General features: G+C 45.8%; 1 protein-coding gene across 8 annotated transcripts in view; it reads right to left on the bottom strand.

Moving 5' to 3' along the window:
* RPH3AL (rabphilin 3A like (without C2 domains)) overlaps positions 1-22,456 on the bottom strand; it is a 258,215-nt gene that overhangs the window by 151,880 nt on the left and 83,879 nt on the right. For all 8 annotated transcript variants that reach the window (XM_040336810.1, XM_040336811.1, XM_040336807.1 and 5 more), the window contains one exon: positions 2,476-2,558. In XM_040336810.1, the coding sequence (XP_040192744.1) occupies positions 2,476-2,552 (77 nt within the window). In that variant the 5' untranslated portion in view covers positions 2,553-2,558. The remainder of the gene's footprint in view (positions 1-2,475; positions 2,559-22,456) is intronic.

Genomic DNA, 22,456 nt, shown 5'->3' with positions numbered 1-22,456 from the left:
CTGACACTGAAACAGTGGACCACCCCCGTCCGGGATCCTGTGTGCCGTGGAGCAGTGCTTGTCAGCGCGCCCTTTCTGAGGAGAACTTAGGCGGATCGGCCTGTCGGGTGAGAGAGCACTTGCTCAGCTTCAGACCCCCTGTTTAGCACAGACATCTAGCGCCATCTCACAGGCCACAGACACTTGTTCGGCCCTTAACCGGAACTTAGAGGCCCAACTATCTGTTCCAGTGTTACACAGAAGTGGGTGACGCTGACGAGGGGTCAAATCCATCAGCTTCCAACTACCTTAGACATTTTTGTTGCTTAGTTCCTTTCTCCCCGATTGCCACCTGTGGATTACAAATTCTAACGTGCACCGACCGGCTGCAACGGGGGTAGGAACTGTTCCGCAGGACTGCCCATTATAGGGCGCTCGCGAGCATAGACTGCCTGCTATTAGATTAGAAGGATGGTACCATTCATAGGTTAGTTCTCTTTGCTTACATAAATTGCAGATTCTTGCAAGGGCCCTTGCGGATCATATTAATCCTTTACTTGCTAGTTGTGTTTATGCTTGAATGTATGATTGTCCTTTTAAGTTCCATACAGTAAACTTATCTCTCTTTACATTCAAATACATTCACTGTGTGGAGTATATATTTTTTCCTTAGTCTGGAGGGACCGTCTATAACCGCAGGTAATTTCATTTCTATATTGCCACTGTATATTGCATGCTTGCTATTGTGACCTCAGCCCAGCAGGGGGCACAATATCTCATTCTCCAGACTTCTGATGTGTCAAGGGAGGGTTCGAGCTAGTTAAATAGGGGTGAGCTAAACCAAAGGAGAGTAGATCCCAAATCAACCAGCGGCTCCTTCGGGGGTAGCGCTACATATGTTAGAATGATTAGGACTGTTTACGAATGAGGCTAAAGTGCTGTGGTCTTTACGCGCAGAAAATGTATATGAATTAATACCTTACCACCTGGCCTATAGCAGAATAGCAGACGGGTGGAGGCTTTCCCATCCTAGTTGGACGTCACATGACATCCTCTCAGAAAGTACCATGCAGCGGCACGATCTGACCCCAGCTGTGTCCATAGGACAGAAAGTGCCATGCAGCGGCACGATCTGTCACCAGCTGTGTCCATAGGACAGAAAGTACCATGCAGCGGCACGATCTGTCACCAGCTGTGTCCATAGGAAACAGCTGATGACTGATCAGTGTACAGGATATCTGCCGGTACCATGTGACCGCCGTGACCAATCGCAGCAAGTCACATGACAGTTGTACACAATAGATGTCTTCCTTCCATGCCATCCATTGTGTACAATTGTGTTGCTAGCTGTGAGTGGTCAATTTATTCACATGGTACAAACAGGGCCAACAACAGCCCATCTGCACCACAGATAATCACAACAAAACAAACAGAATTAATCAGTTTCATTCAGTAAAATGCTTGCTATTGGGTATAGCAATGCAATTCCCTGCTATAAGCAAACATAATGTGTAAAAAAAAAAAATGAAAATCCTTATCACTTCCCTAGAATAGTACAATGTTACTATAGTAACATTCTATTGCTCTGATCATAATGTGTCAAAACATTATTTTTTTAAATGTAATAAAAAAATAATAATAATAATAATAATAATAATAATAATAATAATAATAATAATAATAATAAAAATGTAAAATTATTATAATTTTTTTTTTTATGGCTATTTAGCAGAAAAAAAAAAACGGTGATTAAATACCACCAAAAGAAAGCTTTAATAGTGTGAACAAAATGATAAAAATTTAGTTTGGGTACAGTTTTGCATGACCACGCAATTGTCATTCAAAGTGCGGCAGTGCTGAAAGCTGAAAATTGTTCTGGGCAGGAAGGGGGATGAAAGTGCCCAGTATTGAAGTGGTTAATGTATCAGACAGACAGAAACTGCTTACAGACTACTAAATTACAACAAACACCACAAAGTAGACAGCAATGTCTTTGTGCCAAGGGTACATATAAGGCTGCAGTCACACTTCAGTGTTTTAAATCGCGGGCAGATTTGCTGTGATTCTGCCTGCCATTTGAAAGCACTGATATGTAAATGACAAATAGCAGGACTCACATTTGAATGACACCTAAAATCGCAGTGCGGGTTTGCCGTGATTGTCGTGTGGTAAATCGCGCTGCAATCTCTGCAACCCACATCGCGTGAAGCATGTCGTCCAAAAGTAGCTCCTGAACTTTTTTTGGGCACATGCTTCACGTGATGCGGGTTGCCGCAAATGCAGTGCAGTTTATCGCGCCAAACCCGCACCGCGATTTTAGGTGTCATTCAAATGAATGGCATCTCAAATGTGAGTCACACATCGGCGATTTAAAATCGTGGCAAATCTGCCCGCGATTCATAACGCTGAAGTGTGAATGCAGCCTAAAGGAGAACACTAACAAAACTAGTGTGTGACAGCCATAGGAGGGAAAGTGTATGCTCTCAGTAGACTTACTTGGCTCGAAGTGCTAGTTGTCTGTCATTAGGGCACACCCATTGATCTGTTCCATTGCCAAAAATGGTATCTGTCATGATGACCTGCAAATGCAAACAAAACAGATATGCATTAACAAAATATAAATGAAACATCTTTAAAAACATCTGGGAAATCTAAAAGGTCAGGGCAGGCTTCTTATCTCTCCAGCCTGTTATTTATTTAGTGATAACTTGTTTAATTTACTTATATTTAACACCTATTGCAAACATTAATTTACCATTGCTCAGCTAAACCAGTATAGTTTTGTTCAAAACATATCAATGCTGTATAACTACATTAAAGGGGTTGTAAAGGAAAAAATGTTTTCCCTAAATAGCTTCCTTTACCTTAGTGCAGTCCTCCCTCACTTATCTCATCCTTCCATTTTGCTTTTAAATGTCCTTATTTCTTCTGAGAAATCCTCACTTCCTGTTCTCCTGTCTAACTCCACACCGTCCCTGGTGTGGAGAAAGCCTCTTGAGGGGGCGATCAGGAGTGTCAGGACACCCACTAACACACAGCTCCTTTCTCTATCTGCAAAGTAGAGTGTCCTGACTTGCCTGCTCGCCCCCTCCCTCCTCAAGAGGCGTTCTCCACACCAGGGAGAAAGCCTTGCATTACTGTGTGGAGTTACAGACAGAAGAACAGGAAGTGAGGAATTCTAACATTAAATAAAGACAATTAAAAGCAAAATGGAAGGATGAGGTAAGTGAAGGAGGACTGCACTGAGGTAAAGGAAGCTATTTAGGGGGAAACTATTTTTTTCTTTTATAACTCCTTTAAGATCTGCATGTTCTTTATGTGTCCCTAAAAAGTATTTTGATTGGGAGTTCTAGTGTCCTACCATAAACAAATTGGTTAAGGTGAACCTGTACCCAGATGCAAACCAAAATACACATTCAGAAAAAAAACACTTCAAGACAAGCCCTCATTCACCTCTTTAGTTATAGATATTGTGGAGAAATGCATCTTCAAAATTCACAACAGACTCAGTAAAATCTGAACTTCTTTCTACTGACAGCATATATGGCAGCCTGCCAGTCCATTTTTTAATTGGAACAATGATGTGAAGGTAAAATATAGAAAAATGTTAATATTGCAGATATTTTATTACGCAATAGACAAATTCCACAATTTGATTGAAAAAGATAGCTTAGCACTTTCCTTATGGTAAGTCAAGCGACACCTCCAGAGACACCTCCAAGTGACACCATCCATGAGTAACATGAAAAATGAAAAGTGTAAAGCTGGACATATATATATATATATATATATATACATACACTTTCTTTTCATTCAGCCTACAGACTGAATGGAAAAAAATCTAACAGATTCTCCCATACTATACAGCATAGATGGACACTGTGGCTATCGCATTTTAACAGCCAGGCCACACCAGCTGTCAAAATACCCAAACAGTAATTGCATCTGATTGGATGTAGGTGCTGTTCAGCCAACAATTTTCTGGCCAGCATCTTCAATTTGTTCAATTGAGTGATGTCAGGTGGGAGGCGGCCATCAGGGCCACCCACTGAGTGGATTTCGGCTTACTCATCAGTAATAATTTCTTTTGTTCTGGCATCAGTGTGGATGCCTAATATGTGTAGTGCAGTTTTAGTGTAATTGTTTGCGTATATGTGTGTTTGTGGGGGAAGGAGAGTTTTTGATTTATTTTTTAATTGAAGGTGTTTTTATTAACCACTTCAGCCCCAGAAAGATTTACCCCCTTCCTAACCAAGCCTTTTTTTGCGATCCGTCACTGCGTCGCTTTATCTGACATTTTGCGCGGTCGTGCGATGATGTACCCAAAACAAAAATAACATCCTTTTTTTCCCACAAATAGATCTTTCTTTTGGTGGTATTTAATTACTTCTATGGTTTTTATTTTTTGCGCTATAAACAAAAAAAGAGCGACAATTTTGAAAAAAATGCAATATTTTAGAATTTTTGCTATAATAAATATTCCCCAAAAATATATATGAAAAAAAATAAATAAACACATTTCTTCCTCCGTTTAGGCTAATATGTATTCTTCTACATATTTTTGGTAAAAAAAAAAAAAAACGCAATAAGCGTATATTTATTGGTTTGCGCAAAAGTTATCGCGTCTATAAAAAACGGGATAGATTTATGGCAATGGTGGAGATCTGCGATTTTTATCATGACTGCGACATTACGGTGGACAGATGAAACTCTTTTGACACATTTTTGGGACTACTGACATTTATAGAGCGATCAGTGCTATAAAAATGCACTGATTACTGTATATATGTCACTGGCAGGGAAGGGGTTAACACTAGCGTGGTGATCAAGGGGTTAAATGTGTTCCCTCACTGTGTTCCAACTGTGTGGGGATGGGACTAACTAGTAGATATGGCATATCGACTGTTTCTACTTTGTAGAAACACACGATCTGTCTCCTCTCCTCTGACAGCACAGGGATGTGTGTGTTTACACACACACATCCCCGTGCTGGCTGTCGAGCGTGCGATCACGCCCGCCGGCCGCGCACATCGGGTCACTTTGCCAACCTATATCAGTGTGAGCCATTTGGCAAGTGGTTAAACATTTTTTTCAATGTTTTAACTTAATTTTCACTATGATATAGCGGACTGAGAGCAGCTAGATACAAAGGGGGCTGAATGCAGCTATGTCAGACAAGAGTTATGCCGCGTACACACGACCGTTTTTCGGGTTGTAAAAAATGACGTTTTTTTTATGTTATTAAAAACGATTGTGTGTGGGATCCAGAGCATTTTTCACGATGTAAAAAATGGCCATTAAAAATTTAGAACGGGCTCTAATTTTTCACAACGTTTTTAACGTTGTTTATAACGTCGTAAAAAATGGTCGTGTGTGGGCTTTAACGACGTGAAAAAAAACATGCATGCTCAGAAGCAAGTTATGAGACGGGAGCGCTCGTTCTGGTAAAACTAGCGTTCGTAACGCTGTAACAGACTGAAAAGCGCAAATCGGGGGCGTGGCTTGAACATGGCCGTGTGAAGCTGCTTTTCATCTGAGCTCCCGGCTGAGACTCCCTAATAACGGCAAAAACACATTGAAAATCGGCATGCACTCGACGAACAGATACAGCACTAGGGCAAAGACAAGCAAGACACCCTCTAAAGTAAAATCGGGGGAAATATCTCAATACTTCTGCAGCATACAAGACAAAACCCCAGGAGCCAGAGCAACTGCTCCACGTGGTTCAGCAAGCGGACCCCAGTGTGAGGCACAATCCCCAGCAACAGAGACTGGCTTACCTGCGGAAGAAGACCATCCAGCAGACCCTCTGGAGCCATATCAAGACACTCTTAACATCCCGGCACCCGAAGAGCAAGGGACTGACGCTGAGATGCAGGATCAGGAGATCAGATCTCTGCTCCTGGCCCTGCCAACACGTGAGGACATTGGAGCCCTCCCGACGCGCTCAGATATTGAAGCCCTGATCCTCCGGCTGGAGGAGACACACAATAGAGACATCCAGGAGATCCGTGGTGAGGTCTCCACCTTAGCGGAGAGGGTGACGTCTGGAGAGGTGTCGGTGTCCTCCTTGGAGGCCAGGGTGACAGCCCTGGAGCAATCCCAGGACCTCCACCGTGCAGCAGCCATTGACCTACAACTCCACCTGGAAGATGTAGAGGACCGCAGCCGCCGCAATAACTTGCGGCTGCGGGGTATGCCGGAGGGAACTGACGGAGAAGACCTGGGAGAAGCGGTTGTCAAGCTGTTCAGAGCAGTACTGGGGGCACCGGAGGAACAGATCACCCTAGATCGGGTACACAGAGCCCTAGGCCCGAAGCCGGCAAACACGGAGAGACCGCGTGACGTCATCTGCAGGCTCCATCGCTATGCACAGAAGGAAGCGATCCTGAGGAGAGCCTGGGACTATGGGGAGGCAAACCATGAAGGCGCGCAGATCAAGATCCTGCCGGATCTTTCCAGAGCGACGCTACGCCGCAGGGCACTGCTTTGTCCCCTCCTAGACCTGGCCAGACAAGAGGACCTGACATACAGATGGGGCTACCCGCTGTCGGTAACTTTCAGGAGCGACGAGGGATCCTTCACCCTGCAGACACCGGCGGACCTTCCGGAACTCTTCCGCTTCCTGGACACAGACCCCATTCAAGTACCCAACTGGCTCCAGCTCCTCCCGAGAACACCCGGAAGATCTGGCCCTTCAGCCCGACGCGGCCCGCTACCACCCCGTCAGCATCGTGGAAGACGGAGGAATCGATCCGCATCGCAGGCACCCGGAGGAGGACCACGTGAGTAGGCCATGGGCCCTGTCTCCTCTCCTCTGACCCTCCCCGCCTCTGTCCCCTGTCACTGGCCATTCCCCTCCATGCACCGCCACCATGCCATGCACTGACTAGCACCGGACTGCTGCACGGGCGCACCCCCCCTCCGTGTGCCGCTGGCGACCACCACCTGGAAGAGCCCCCTAGGAGGTCACAGACCCTGCGCTCACCCCCGGATTCTGTCCCAGCGGCTGCCCGCACCCACCGGATCACAGGCACATCACTGTTTATCGCACCCGCCGCCCCCCCTGATTGGGTTATTGTAGGGGAGAAGAGATGCAGGGGATCCAGCATATGGAGCGCCGCGGGGGTGCTTGGGGGGGGGGGTGGGGGTTCGCTGTGGGGGTGGGGGGGCCAGGCCCGGAATACTTTTCAGAGCACCCTGAGGAACGGGTGGTGCACTTTCTGGACGGAGGGCAGCCGGAGTGCTACATAAAGAAATGGCGAACAGGAGACTATTACAGAGGGGATACACCACTGACATCTGAAGTCGCCCCCGTTTCCTGATCCAGACAAAGAGACAGGAGAACGCACATGCCCCCCCACGTGTAAGGGGAGGACTGGGGGGATATTTGAGTTGATCTGGGAGAGAGAGGAGACTTGCCGCATGCTACACATGTTCTCCACTGATATAGCTACCGTTTGCACTATGTTTCTGTCTGCACTAATGCTCAGCACTGTCTTGTCTTGTTGTGTTGTTTTTGATATTTTGGACCATGTATATGCTGTTTAATCTGCATTGTTTTTTTTTCTGCCCGGTACTGTTAACTTAACCAGGTACACCATTTTGTGTTACACAAAAATAGATGTGTAAGATGGGGGGGCAGGCCGGGCAGCTTTGCTTAGACCCCTGTTCACCCACTACCCCGTTTAGGACGGCGCTCAGTAGCCTGACGTCTTCTCAGCGAGGAGGCGCCGGCGAGTGCCACAGCCATTAAGGCTACCTTAGAATCCCCTAATAGCTGCACGCTCTAGTGTACGCTTCTACAACTTTCTTTCTATTCCTCTCTCTCAAGGGAACCTAAACTGCCTGACTTTAAAACCTACTGATCTCTTTCGCTTCCCACTACCCCTCTGTCCCCCCTCCCCTCATCCCTGTCCCCCCCCCCACACCCCCGGGTGCAGTTATGGATCTGCTTAACATAACATCCCTGAATGTAAAGGGGCTGAATGTCCCGGAGAAGCCACGGATGTTGCTTCATGACCTGCGCCGCGCAAAAGCGGATGTGGTCATGATACAAGAGACCCACTTCAGAGACCTCAGGTTACCACTACTAAAAAACAGGTACTACCCCCTAGCCTACCACTCAACATACACGGAGGCGAAGTCTCGGGGGGTTTCCATTCTTATTTCGGCATGGGTACCCTGGAAACTTGGGGACATCCTGACCAACAGTGAGGGCTGCTTCCTTTTCCTGAAAGGTTTTATTGGGGATAAGAGGGTGACGTTAGCAAACCTATATGCACCCAACACCCATCAGGACACCTTCCTAAAAAGAAATATAGACAAACTAACACGCTTCTCAGAAGGCCAACTCATACTGGGGGGAGATTTAAACATCCCCTTGATACCGCTAGAGGATACGTCTACGGGAACATCCTCTACCTCACGCGATGTTCGTAAACGCATTGGCGCGACGCTACAATACGCGCAGCTGATTGACACGTGGCGACTCTTCCACCCTGGGGAACGAGATTACTCGTTCTACTCCAAACCCCATCAGTCCTACTCGCGCATTGATTACATCCTTGTCCCACACAGTCAGTTACACGCAATTAAAGACACATCAATCGGCTCGATCACGTGGTCAGACCATGCCCCAGTAGGGTTGAAATACGCGCTGTCAGACACCAACGCGGGACGAAACCCGACCTGGAGGCTTAATGAAAGTCTCCTGCAAGACCTGCAAGTCTTAGCAGATGTGGTGACTGAGATAGATCGATACTTCGAGACTAACAGCACGACGGACAGTGACCCCGGAGTGGTTTGGGAGGCCCATAAGGCCGTGATTAGAGGCGTCCTAATAAAACACGGAACCAGACTAAAACGAGCCCGTACAAAGCAGTTGAACTTACTTCTGGATAAATTACAGACACTGGAGGCTGCCCATAAGGCGTCCCCGTCCACCAGATTGGGAGCAGATTTGGATGTGGTCCGCGCACAGGTTACCGACGTTCTGCAATACAAGGCCAAAACGGCGATGCAGGTGTGCCGGAGAAAGGTCTACGAGTCAGGCAATAAATGTGGCAGACTCCTGGCCCAGACCCTCCAGACACAACGCCAAGCTTCCTACATACCATACGTGGTCGCCACTGACGGACAGCGGGTGTCTTTGCCCCACCAGATCACACAGGAATTTAGGTCATTCTACAATGACCTATACAATATACACACCCCAACCTCCACGCGGGAACTTGTGACAGACTACCTCGACAGATCCTACATGGCCACACTCCCGACAGAAGCCCGAGAGAGCCTAGAAGAACCCATCACCTTACCAGAACTTCAGCTAGCCCTCAGTAACACTAAAAAAGGCAAAGCCCCCGGCCCTGACGGTCTCTCCACACACTACTACAGGGTCCTGCTGCCATCTCTGGGCCATCGAATGGTGAAATTGTTTAATGAGCTTGGGTCCGGTGGCCAGTTTCATGGCTCCACACTACAGGCCCAGATATCGGTGATACCGAAGGAGGGGAAAGACCCGTCATTGTGTGGGAGTTACCGGCCCATATCTCTCCTCAACACGGATCTCAAACTATTCACCAAGATACTGGCCTCCAGACTGCAGCAACACCTCCCGCACCTGATACATTTGGATCAGGTAGGATTCGTCCCGATGAGGGAAGCCAGGGACAATACCATTAAGGTCCTTAATTTATTACATGTGGCAGTGGGTAGCAAAAAAACATGCGTGATGGTAGGGACAGATGCCGAGAAGGCATTCGACCGGGTGAACTGGACATATATGTTCGCTACGCTGAGACACGTGGGGCTGGGGGGGGCGGATGTCGAGCTGGGTGAGAGCCGCTTACTCGGGGCCTACAGCCAGAGTCAAGGCGAATGGAGTGCTGTCGTAGTCATTCCCGATAAGTAATGGCACCAGACAGGGCTGCCCACTATCCCCCTTGCTCTTCGCCCTCTCCCTCGAACCCTTCTTGTGTCATGTTAGGTGGAACCCGGATATTTCGGGAGTGACGGTGGGTAAACGACAACATAAGGTCTCGGCTTATGCGGACGACCTGATGTTCACCCTAACGAACCCACCCACGTCCCTGACGCACCTCATGCGGGAATTCGAACAATACGGCCAGCTGTCCAACCTGAGGATTAATTTCACCAAGTCGGAGGCTATGGGTGTTGGGATCCCTCAACGCCTCTTGGCGGACCTCAGGGAGACATTCGACCTGAAATGGACGAATAAAGCCCTGAAATACCTTGGAACCCTCATACCTACATCACCCGCCCGGCTCTTCCATCTTAACTTCCCACCACTTCTGACGACGGTGAGAGGGTTGCTAGACCAGTGGAACAGTGGCCTACACTCATGGCTAGGCCGCTGCAACATTCTCAAAATGTCGGTGTTCCCGAAGTTCCTCTATCTTTTACAGGCCCTCCTGGTGTTAATACCAGGGGACTTTTTCAAACAAACCCATGCTGCCTTTACAAGATTTCTATGGGCAGGGAAATGTCCACGACTAAACAGGAAAACGCTCCCACTCCCGAAGGTACACGGAGGCCTGTCTATGCCCGACCTCCGCACCTATTACCGGGCAGCCCACCTGGGAAGACTGGTGGACTGGTGTCGACATACCGACACCAAGCTGTGGACACAAGTGGAGCAGGAACAGTGTAGTGTTACTCCCACTTACCTGGAAATCTCAACACCCACCAACCATTTCCCTTTGGCTCAAAAAAGTAGATGATATCAGCCGGCTAGAGGACCTTATTCTCACAAGCCAAGATAGGCAGGAAGCCTACAAACAAACCTGGCAGCTCTGGAATATTTTTAAATATTCGACTGAGGGCCTGCTCCTCAGGGGGGAGCATCCGGAAGGCCCCGGGACAGACACACCCTCTGATACAGGACTGCACCCACGGGGAAACCCCCCCACACCCCCCCACTCCACCCCACCTGCTTGACTTCTCTCCCCTATTCTACCCTCTCTCTTGAACTTTTGAGACTACTCTCTCTTACAAACCTCTTAACTCTAAAAATAGAAAAAGGAAGGGAGGCCGGACGAACACGGGCCGAGCAAACAGGACAGTCCCCAAGTTTGGAGGTCCCTGGAACCTCGTTGCTATAGACGGAGTGGGTTCCCGGGGGGGACACACCACACCCAGACACGCAGGCAACAGCCAGGGGGTTTGACCCCCTTGGGCACCCAACCTCGCACAGGCCACGGCGACACATTGGGGACCACTAGACATTAGCTACACGTGGATACGCATTGTAGATGGTTTTGTTAAGCTGTATGGAAACAAGTGAATTACCTGCTTTGCTGTATATGTCGTCACATGCTGATGTATAGGCCCGTGTGGGCCGGTCTCTCCGTTTATAAATAAAAAAGAAAAAAAAAAAAAGAAAAGCGCAAATCGTCTTTTACTAACACAAATTCAGCAAAAGCAGCCCCAAGGGTGGCGCCAGTGGCGGAACTACCGCCATAGCGACCCACGCGGGCGCTATGGGGCCCGCAGCTGAGTGAAGGATCAGGGGGGCCCGGTGAGGATAAGAGCATCGCCGGCATGGTCTCCCAGCCAGGGGAAGAGAGAGGAGAGGAAGAGGCGCGCTGTCCGTATCAGCAGAGAGCGGAATTGCCCGCTGTAATAGCTTTCATTAGAACTTCCAGCGTTCCCGGGGCTCATGTCAAATAGCTCCACCTCTTGGTCCGGCACCTTTGATCGACAGAACGCCGGTCCAGTGTCGGACATGTGACGTCATCAAAGGCGCTGGGCTAAGAGGTGGGGCTATGTGACGATGAGCCCTGGGAAGACGGGAAATTCAAATGAAAGCTATTACAGCGGGCAATCCCACTCTCTGCTGATCCGGCCGGCTTGCCTCTTCCTCTGCACAGGTGAGGCTGTATTGGGCACAGGCAGGCCAGGCTGTCTTGGGCACAGACAATGCTGTATTGGGCACAGGTCACGCTGTATGGGGCACAGGCAGTTCAGACTGTATTGGGCACAGGCAGGCCAGGCTGTATTGGGCACAGGCAGGCCAGGCTGTATTGGACACAGGCAGGCCAGGCTGTATTGGGCATGGGCAACGCTGTATGGGGCACAGGTCACGCTGCATTGGGCACAGGTCACGCTGCATGGGGCACAGGTCATGCTGTATAGGGCACAGGTCACGCTGTATGGGGCACAGGTCACGCTGTATGGTGCACAAGTCACGCTGTATGGTGCACAAGTCACGCTGTATGGGGCACAGGTCATGCTGCATTGGGCACAGGTCACGCTGTATGGGGAACCGGTCACGCTGTATGGGGCACAGGTCACGCTGTATGGGGCACAGGTCACGCTGCATTGACACTAGGGCGGCTCTGGGGGGCCCCATACAACATTTTGCTATGGGGCCCTGTGATTTCTAGTTACGCCCCTGGGTGGCGCCATCCGAATGGAACTTCCCCTTTATAGTGCCGTCGTACGTGTTGTACGTCACCACGCTTTGCTAGAGCATTTTTTTTTTCACGATCGTGTGTAGGCAAGGCCGTTTTAATGATCAAGTTGAAAAAAACTTAGTTTTTTCTAGACCATTAAAAAACGTAATTTTTTACAACCCGAAAAACGATTGTGTGTACGCGGCATTAGTTTAAAGCATTGCGCTGCGATAGATGCAGCATTTATAGTATGTCTGTGAGAAGTAAAGATATGAGCCATCATTGGCGTCACTGTGGTCATGGGTAAAAGCTTAATTCCAGCTAAATCTTTTTTTAATTGTGTACACAGCATGGGAAACAATTTCTTCTGTTGAGTCATTCGTGTTTTCTGTGACCCCGCCCCCTCACTTTCTGTCTATGGGTCACCAAGGCAAAAAATAAGAATGAGTGGATCAGGACAAAAAGACTGTGACATAACCATACAAGACATGAGAACAACGGACAACAAGTTATTCTTAAAGGGGTTGTAAAGGTTAGTTTATTATTTTCTAAATAGGTTTCTTTAAGCTAATGCATTGTTGGTTCACTTACCTTTTCCTTTGATTTCCCTTCTAAATGTTTATTTTCTCTGTCTGAATTTCTCACTTCCTGTTCCTCCTCAGTAAGCTTGCCCCCATCATCCGAGCCGTTCTGGCTGGGGGTTAGTCAGCGTGCTCGCCCCCTCCCTTGGGACTACATCCCTGCGGGTAGACGCTGTGACACTGTCTCCCCGCTGGGATGTAGTCCCAAGGGAGGGGGGAGAGCACGCTGACTAACCCCCAGAACAGCTCAGATGATGGGGGCAAGCTTACTGAGGAGGAACAGGAAGTGAGAAATTCAGATAAAGAAAACAAAGAAAAAAAACATTTAGAAGGGAAATCAAAGGAGAAGGTAAGTGACCAACACTGCACTAGCTTAAAGGAACCTATTTAGAAAATAAAAAAACAAACCTTTACAACCCCTTTAACCCCCATACTGTTTTCTACTCTTCCTCATAAGAATTTTTGAAAATATTCAAGTCTTCTGCACAGTCTTTACTATTAATACCACTAATCTTCCATTTTCTATCTTGATTACATTATACAGTTGTATTCAAAATTATTCAACCCCCACTGAAATTGATTGTTTTGCCCAGTTTGACATTGATTTTGATCATTCAGTCATCCTGCTTACAATTAAATCAAAGAGGCACGTGTAGGTCAGACAAATATAACATAACATTTATAATGAAATAACCACAAATGTCTTTTCTGTGCTCACATCATTATCAGTTTTATTCAACCACCAATTGACATTACATCTTAGTACTTAGTACAACATCCTTTTACAGTTATAACAGCTTTTAAACTTGAAGCATAGCTTGACACAAGTGTCTTGCAGCGATCTACGGGTATCTTCGCCCATTCGTCATGGGCAAAAGCCTCCAGTTCAGTCACATTCTTATGCTTGCGCACTGCAACTGCTTTCTTTAAGTCCCACAAGAGGTTCTCAATCGGATTCAAGTCTGGTGACTGTGATGGCCACTCTAAAATGTTCCAGCCTTTAATCTGCAACCATGCTCTAGTGGACTTGGAGGTATGCTTGGGATCATTGTCCTGTTGAAAGGTCCAACGTCTCCCAAGCCTCAGGTTTGTGACGGACTGCATCACATTGTTATCCACTATCTCCTGGTACTGAAGAGAATTCATGGTACCTTTCACACGCTGAAGCTTCCCTGTACCTGCAGAAGCAAAACAGCCCCAAAGCATGATTGACCCCCCGCCATGCTTCACAGTAGGCAAGGTGTTCTTTTCATCATAGGCCTTGTTCTTCCTCCTCCAAACATAGCGTTGATCCATGGGCCCAAACACTTCTAATTTTGTTTCATCAGTCCAGAGAACACAATCCCAAAACTTCTGTGGTTTGTCCACATGATTTTTGGCATACTGCAGTCGAATCTTCTTATTCTTTGGAGACAGCAAGGGGGTGCGCCTGGGAGTTCTGGCATGGAGGCCTTCATTATGCAGTGTGCGCCGTATTGTCTTAGCAAAAACTTCAGTACCCACATCTGACAAATCTTTTCTCCGTTCCTCAGCAGTCACAAGGGGACTTTTCTCCACTCTACGCTTCAGGTAGCGCACAGCAGTCAAAGTCAGCATCTTCTTTCTGCCACGACCAGGTAGCGTTTCAACAGTGCCCTTTGCCTTTAATTTGCGAATGATGCTTCCTATGGTGTCTCTTGGTATGTTTAACATCTTTGCAATCTTCTTATAGCCATTGCCCTTCCTGTGAAGAGTAATCACCTCTTCTCTTGTCTTCCCGGACCATTCCCTTGACTTCACCATGTTTGTAACCACACCAGTAAATGTCTAGAAGGAGCTGAGTATCACCGTCATTTTAATGCTGCCTAATTGGTGCTTATTAGGCTTTATTGCAGCTCCCTGACATCCACCGGTGTTTTCAATACCTGATTGAAAACACTTCAATGAACCTCTGTTCTTCAGAGTGGTAGTCTTTAAGGGGTTGAATAATTGTGTACATGAAGAATTCACAAAATAAACATTTACTACTGTATTACAAAACCAATTGATGTCATTTTAGTTGCATATGGTTCTTTAAGAAGTCCTTGTAGGATTTCATTCTGAATACCATTACAAATGTACACTAAATTCACTAAAACCCTTTACAGTATTGGGGGTTGAATAATTTTCAACACAACTGTATATATATATATTTTTTTTAAGTGATCACAAGCATCCTTTTATGTCCTGAATAGTGCATGTACACATCCCTTAAAGTGGTTGTAAACCCTTACATATACCCAGTGAAGTGACTGGTCTTGGGTGATACAGAGAAATTAAACACATTCTCATACATAAGTTGTACTCGTTTATCTGCGGTCTTCTCTTCTCTACAGCTATTCAAAGCCCAGCTTGTCTAAGCATAAAGAGAAAAAGGGGGCAGAGAGCTGAAGTTAGAGTCTGCAGAGCTCAGTGAGGAGAGCTCTGCGAGCTGATTGGAAGGAAAGGACACACCTCCTTCACACAGCACACAGGAACAGAGCTGAGGTTGTCAATTGGCTGGAGAATCCAGCTGTCACCATTTTTCTCTTAGGCCTCGTACACACGACCGAACATGTCTGCTGAAACTGGTCAGCGGACCAGTTTCAGCAGACATGTTCGGTCGTCTGTACGGGTGACCGGACCGGATTTCCCGGCCGAGCGGACAGGTTTCCAGCGGACAAATGTTTCTTAGCATGCTAAGAAACATGTCCGCTGGAAGCCTGTCCGTCGGACATGTTCGGTCGTCTGTACGACTCACCGGACATGTCCGCTCAGCCGAAAGCCCTCGCATGCTTAAAAGTGATTCGACGCATGCGTGGAAGCATTGACCTTCCAGGGTCGCGCACGTCACCACGACATCGTCGCGGCCACGTCACCGCGTATCCTGTCCGCGCGGATTTCTGTTTGATGGTGTGTACAACCATCAGACAGAAATCTCAGAGCGGACATGTCCGATGAAAAACGGTCCGGCGGACCGTTTTCATCGGACTGTCCGCTCGTCTGTACGGGGCCTTAGAGGGGCTTTAATTTAGCTTTAGCTTCGCTTTGGAGAAATTGCAGGTATGAGATATTAAACACACACAGGGCATATACCAAGCGTCATTAAAGCTTCAAAAAAGCATCACTGAAGTTATAATCGAAGCACCAATGAAGCATCAAAAACACATAAAAAAAGCATGTTGAAGCGGTAGGCGCATTAATGTGTGTTGAAGTCGAAGCAAGTGTAAATGAGCCTTTAGTGTCATGCTGATAGCAGTGGAATTAAGCAGCAGACAGAAATGACACTTAGTGCTCTGGATTGAGACAAGTACACACTATAGAGGGATATGGTTTGTTCATATTTCATGTTTGAGGTTTACAGCCACTTTAAGTTTGCATACCGTTTGTGTCCACCGTAGATAAAGAGACCCGCTGCCCTCATGCATGGATTTTCAATGTCTAAGGTGTAGCACATAACCTTCCTGTGTATAAGCCCCTCCATATTATAATTGTAATCTAGTTTTGATATCAAAAGCCAATACAAATCTACGTTTGACTGCAGAGTGAGATAAAACTGATAAACCCATAAATCCTGGAAATGTCACGAGTCTGAATTTAAAAGGTTACAGGTAAATCAAAATACGGGATTATAAAAGGGTATCATTTTTTACTAAATAATAATTTCATTAGGAGAACTGTCACTATTTAGAAGCATTCCCATAAAGAAGATTAATGGCTTTTTATTACAAAAGGGTGTCTTTTATTGAATTATCCTGGAAACAAAAAGGTTAAGAGTGACAAAGCGAGAACAATAACCTTCCTGAGGTGAGAAAAGTTTGTATCACATTCTTTTCCCAAGCAGTATACAATAAAAGGTCTGTCATGTATAACATACACCGCAACAGAAGTCATAAATAAACGTTTCTATCTGGTTACACTCCTCCTGTCCTTGGGTCACATTGCTCATTTACTATACTTGCTGTATGCATGAGTAGTGTTGTTACCCTAGCAGAGGAAGGGTTTTATTTTCTCTTCTCTATAACATGGGGGTGGTTCTATAGTCTCTGGAGCCGGTGCTCTATGGTAGTGACATCATTCTGGCATATAACAGCACTCTATGGTAATTCTCTTATTCTCACGCTAGCAGTTCATTCATATAGTAGCATTGTGGAAGCACCATAGTGCCCTGCTTACATGGCAGTCCTCATAACAGCATGGCAATGTCCAGTTCCGGGACAAGGTCATCTAGCGCCCAGGGCGAAGATGCCAAACACCAGCCATGCACACCCCCCAAATTTATGAACATTATGTGTCAGCAAATATCCTCTCCCTCCCCTCCAAAAATTAGAGCAAAAAATGATTCTTTCGGCTACTCGCGACGCGATGTATACGACCGTCGGAAGCCTGTCAATCAAATAGGAACGCCCATTCCCGAAGACCATACCCGGAAGCGGCGGAGAAGATCGCTCTCTAAAACGGTAAGTACTGCTTCGATTTTTAAAAAAACTACCCGATTCCCCTGGACAAAATGAGCATCAATCTAATGTTAAAAAAAAAAATTCGGGTGAACTCCCGCTTTAAGGATAGTTGTTCAAATCGCTATAGGTGACACCGAGTACGAATCCTTCACCATCCACACCAGAAATAATGGATGATCACATTATAGGCCAGCTACTCTGCTCCACAATATACCCAAAGGGGTTACATTTATACAATCCTAGTTCTCAGTATGGTTTCTCACATTTAAGCCTGCTCAGGCACATCCGGACCACACATGGAATCAAGATAGAGGAAGGAAGACTTTCAAAGCGTATTTTTTTTTATAAAAACCGAAGTTTTATTAAAAATGTATATAATCCACTCACATGAATTAAGTCATCTCCTGGTCTACAGAGGGGCCCAGGAGATGAGCGCAGCATTCTGACTATTTTTCCTTTTTCGGGCGCATGTACAAAAAGCCGACCTACACATTGCTCTGCTAGTTAATTTGTCACGGCTGCCGCTGCTGCTGCCCATTGCCTTCCCTGGCGGAGTGATACTACAAGGCTCTGCTTAGCCCCGACTCCCGTGATCAGGTGCCGACTGTCGAGACTCAGGCGAGAAGACTAGCGTCTCAGTGGATGAGAGGGAGCAAGAACCTGGAGGACAGCAACGCGTGGCTGCACCTGCACTGCACACAGTGGGCTAGATTCACATAGATTAGCGGATCTTTATATCCGCGTAATCTATGTGATTTACGATCCGCCGGTGCAATTTATCGAGGCCAGTGCAGTATTCACAAAGCACTTACCTCGAAAATTGCACCGTCGGATCGTAACTCCCCCGGCGGAATTCAAATTCCGCGGCTAGGGGGAGTGTACAATTTAAACCAGGCGCGTTCCCGCGCCGATTTAACTGCGCATGCGCCGCTGGCAAAATTTCCCAGTGCGCATGCTCCAAATGACGTCGCTAGGATTTTCGGCGGCTACGTAAATTCCGGCCATCCGTATTCCCGATCGACTTACGCAAACGACGTAAAAATTTGAATCTCGGCGCGGGAACGACGGCTATACTTAACATTAGCTACCGCTCATATAGCAGGGGTAACTATCTGCCGGAAAAAGCCGAACGCAAACGACGGTAAAAAAAAGCGACGGGCGGGCGTTCGGACTTGAATCGGCGGTTCTCCTCATTTGCATATCCGACGCGTAAAAAAACGCGAAGACACCTAGCGGCCGGCGGGAGATTGCAGCCTAAGATCCGACTAGTGTAAGGCACTTACACCAGTCGGATCTAAGGGAGATCTATGCGGAACTGATTCTTATGAATCAGTCGCAGAGATACGACGGCGGACCAGGAGATCCGCCGTCGTATCTCTTCATGAATCTGGCCCCTTGTATTTTGTAGAATGAATACAAGGTTTTTCCTATTCGTTTTTACTTGGGGGAGAAAAAGGTTGGAATTGGTAAAAAGAAAAAAAAATGTTGGACTCATGCTCAAGGAAATGTTAAAAGAAATTGTAAATTTTTTAATTGCTTAAGAGAACATAGCTAATTGCTATATTAGCAAACACTGTGTGTAAAAGTATGAACAAACAAACCAGCTTGTTTTCTGTTGCTATAAGTGATTTCCATGGGTTTTCCTTGGATGTTTCTGTGTGCTTTTACAATCAAACAAGTACGTGGTCAATATTTTCCACTGAAAAGCTGGACCTACTATGTATGTGAATGGCGACTGAGATTGTAAAGCTTTGTGGGAAGCAGAGACTAAAACAAATGCTTGTATGTAAAGCCTATGTTGAAAAACAAAATTGAACTTGTAACACTGCCTGATTCTCCAACAGTCCCACAAATTGATATGATTATTTACATCAAGTGGGTTTCTTTGACACATACACTATATTACCAAAAGTATTGGGACACCTGCCTTTACACGCACATGAACTTTAATGGTGTCTTAGTCCATAGGGTTCAATATTGAGGGGCCATCCTCAAACTGTTCCCACAAAGTTGGGAGCATGAAATTTCCCAGAAATGGGATGCCATTAAAGTTTATGTGTGAGTAAAGGCAGGCATAAAAAGGAAGTCATTCATGCTTACAACCGTCATATGATCTGCTGTAATTGGTCAAAGCGATCATATGGCACTGGCAGCGGGCTGGTACCTTCATCAATCACTGACAGTGTCTAGTGGACACAGCCAGTGACTGATTGCGCCCGCAGCACATGTGGCTCATTCCGGGAGGACATCATTCGACGTCCACCCAGAATGACGAAGGTCCCGCTTGGTCGTCAAATTGCTATAGGCCAAGTGGAAATTAGATCAGGATGAATGGTAATCAAATGCATGTCATGTGTTTTGCCACAATTTTATTGCAAATTGAAATCGGGGGCAGAATCACCACCAATTTTGCGCATGATTAAATATTACTAGTGTAAACAGGGCCTTACTGTGCTGCCACATACCTCCCTACTGTCCCTCATTTGAAGGGACTACCCCTCTTTTGGAACCAAAAGCTTACGTCCCGCTTTCTTCCAAAGTCGTCCCTCTTTTTGACCTGATGTAAGAATCTCTATAAAAATATTATTGTATTATTTAACTATCACAAGTTTTTTACTGCACTAAACCTTTAATCTTAACAGTTTTAATATTTTATTTGTTGTTTTTAAAAGACAAAATAAAGTAAACATTGTGATTGAAATAAAAATTGGTTTAAACCAATATTTTTTTACACATTAATCCTTAAAGGGATTGTAAAGGTTTGTTTTTTTATTTTCTAAATAGGTTACGTTAAGCTAGTGCATTGTTGGTTCACTAACCTTTTCCTTCGATTTCCCTTCTAAATGTTTTTTTTTCTTTGTTTTCTTTGCCTGAATTTCTCACTTCCTGTTCCTCCTCAGTGAGCTGTTCAGGAAGCCGTTCTGGCTGACTAACCACCGCTCGGATGATGGTGGAAAGCTTACTGAGGAGAAACAGGAAGTGAGAAATTCAAACAAAGAAAAAAAAACATTTAGAAAGGGAAATCATAGGAAAAGATAAGTGAACCAACATTGCACTAGCTTAACCTTTCGAGAGCCGCGCTATACGTCCACATCGCGGCTCTCAACTGCCGGGTGGACGTCCTTTTATGTGCATTCCCCGCGCGCGACGCTAGGGGTGCGCAGCAGGGAAATACTGTCCCCGGGGCATCGCTGAGATGCCGATGTGTGTGCCTGACCGCCGCGATGTCCGCCAGGTACCTGTGATCGGCGGGGACAGCAAGGACGTGGAGCTCTGTGTGTAAACACAGAGCTCCACGTCCTGTCAGGGAGAGAGGAGACCGATGCTGTGTCCCTTGTACATAGGGACACAGCATCGGTCACCTCCCCCAGTCAGTCCCCCTCCACACACAGTTAGAACACACCCAGGGAATACATTTAACCCCTTCCCCACCCCCTAGTGTTAAACCCTTCCCTGCCAGTCACATTTATACAGTAATTAGTGCATTTTTATAGCACGGATCGCTGTATAAATGTGAATGGTCCCAAAATTGTGTCAAAAGTGTCCGATATGTCCGCCGCAATATCGCAGGCCTGACAAAAAAAAAAAAAAATCGCAGATCGCCGCCATTACTAGTAAAAAGAAAAAAATAATAAAAAAAAAACATAAATCTATCCCCTATTTTGTAGGCGCTATAACTTTTGCGCAAACCAATCAATATATGCTTATTGCGATTTTTTTTAACAAAAATATGTAGAAGATTACGTATCTGCCTAAACCGAGGGAAAAAAAAATATATTTTTTTTTAAAATGGGATATTATTATAACAACAAATAAAAAATATTGTGTTTTTTTTCCAAATTTTCTGTATTTTTTTGTTTATAGCGCGAAAAATTAAAAATCGCAGAGATGATCAAATACCACCAAAAGAAAGCTCTATTTGTGGGAAAAAAATTATAAACATATAATTTGGGTACAGTGTTGTATGACTGCGCAATTGTCATTCAAAATGCGTCAGCGCTGAAAGCTGAAAATTGGCCTGGGCAGGAAGGGGGTTTAAGTGCCCAGTAATGAAGTGGTTAAAGGAACCTATTTAGAAAATAAAAGACGAACCTTTACAACCCCTTTAAGGTCCATGTTACAGGAGGTATGGCAGGGGTGTGTCCTTTGCCTATATACTTTGTGCTATAATACCTTTGTGAGATGAAAAGGATGCATTGGGAGGTATACAACAGGATGTGTACAACAGGTATACATTAGGCAAGGCAGGGCTACCTGATCATTTACTTTTCACTGCAGCCCTGCAGGTCCTTCTAACATAACAGAAGCTGAGTAGAGGCCATGATGTAATGAGCGTGGATCATCAAATAGGAAAATTCTATTAATAAAATGTACCTTTCTTTGTTAATAGGAATAAACCATTAGTAGACAAAATGATGAAGATTAAAAAATAAAAATAAAAGCCAGCTGCTCTCAAAACGGTTTGAAAATCATTACAGTTCCATTTGAAAAAAAAAAAAAAATCTCTCATCAAACCAGCCCTTCAGCAAAAAGCTACCTGCATTGTTTGACATAAAGATAATCAGTATCTGTATATGAGAAATGCTACCATGAAATATAGGCAATATTTGAGAGATGAAGATCTACTTTAACAACACTAATGAAGTCAAAGACTATGTAAACAAGGCAGATTGCCATTCTGTCAGTAAGGAAGGAATGAATACTGTGGACCAGATTCACAAACGAGATACGACGGCGTATCTACTGATACGCTGTTGTATCTCTGTTTCTAACTATGCGACTGATTCATAGAATCAGTTACGCATAGCTAGCCCTAAGATCCGACTGGTGTAATTGAATTACACTGTCGGATCTTAAGGATGCAATTCTAGGCCGGCCGCTAGGTGGCGAGGCCATTGCGGCCCGCGTAGAATATGCAAATGAAGACTTACAGCGATCCCCGAACGTCCCGAACGGCCCGTCGATCTAAATCTACGTAGTTTCCGTCAAGTTACGCCGCGTAAAACTAGGGCTTAGCCCTAGT

The sequence above is a fragment of the Rana temporaria genome, chromosome 2 (genome assembly GCF_905171775.1).
Source record: "Rana temporaria chromosome 2, aRanTem1.1, whole genome shotgun sequence".
Taxonomy (NCBI): domain Eukaryota; kingdom Metazoa; phylum Chordata; class Amphibia; order Anura; family Ranidae; genus Rana; species Rana temporaria.
This window is presented reverse-complemented; position numbering and strand designations above follow the sequence as displayed.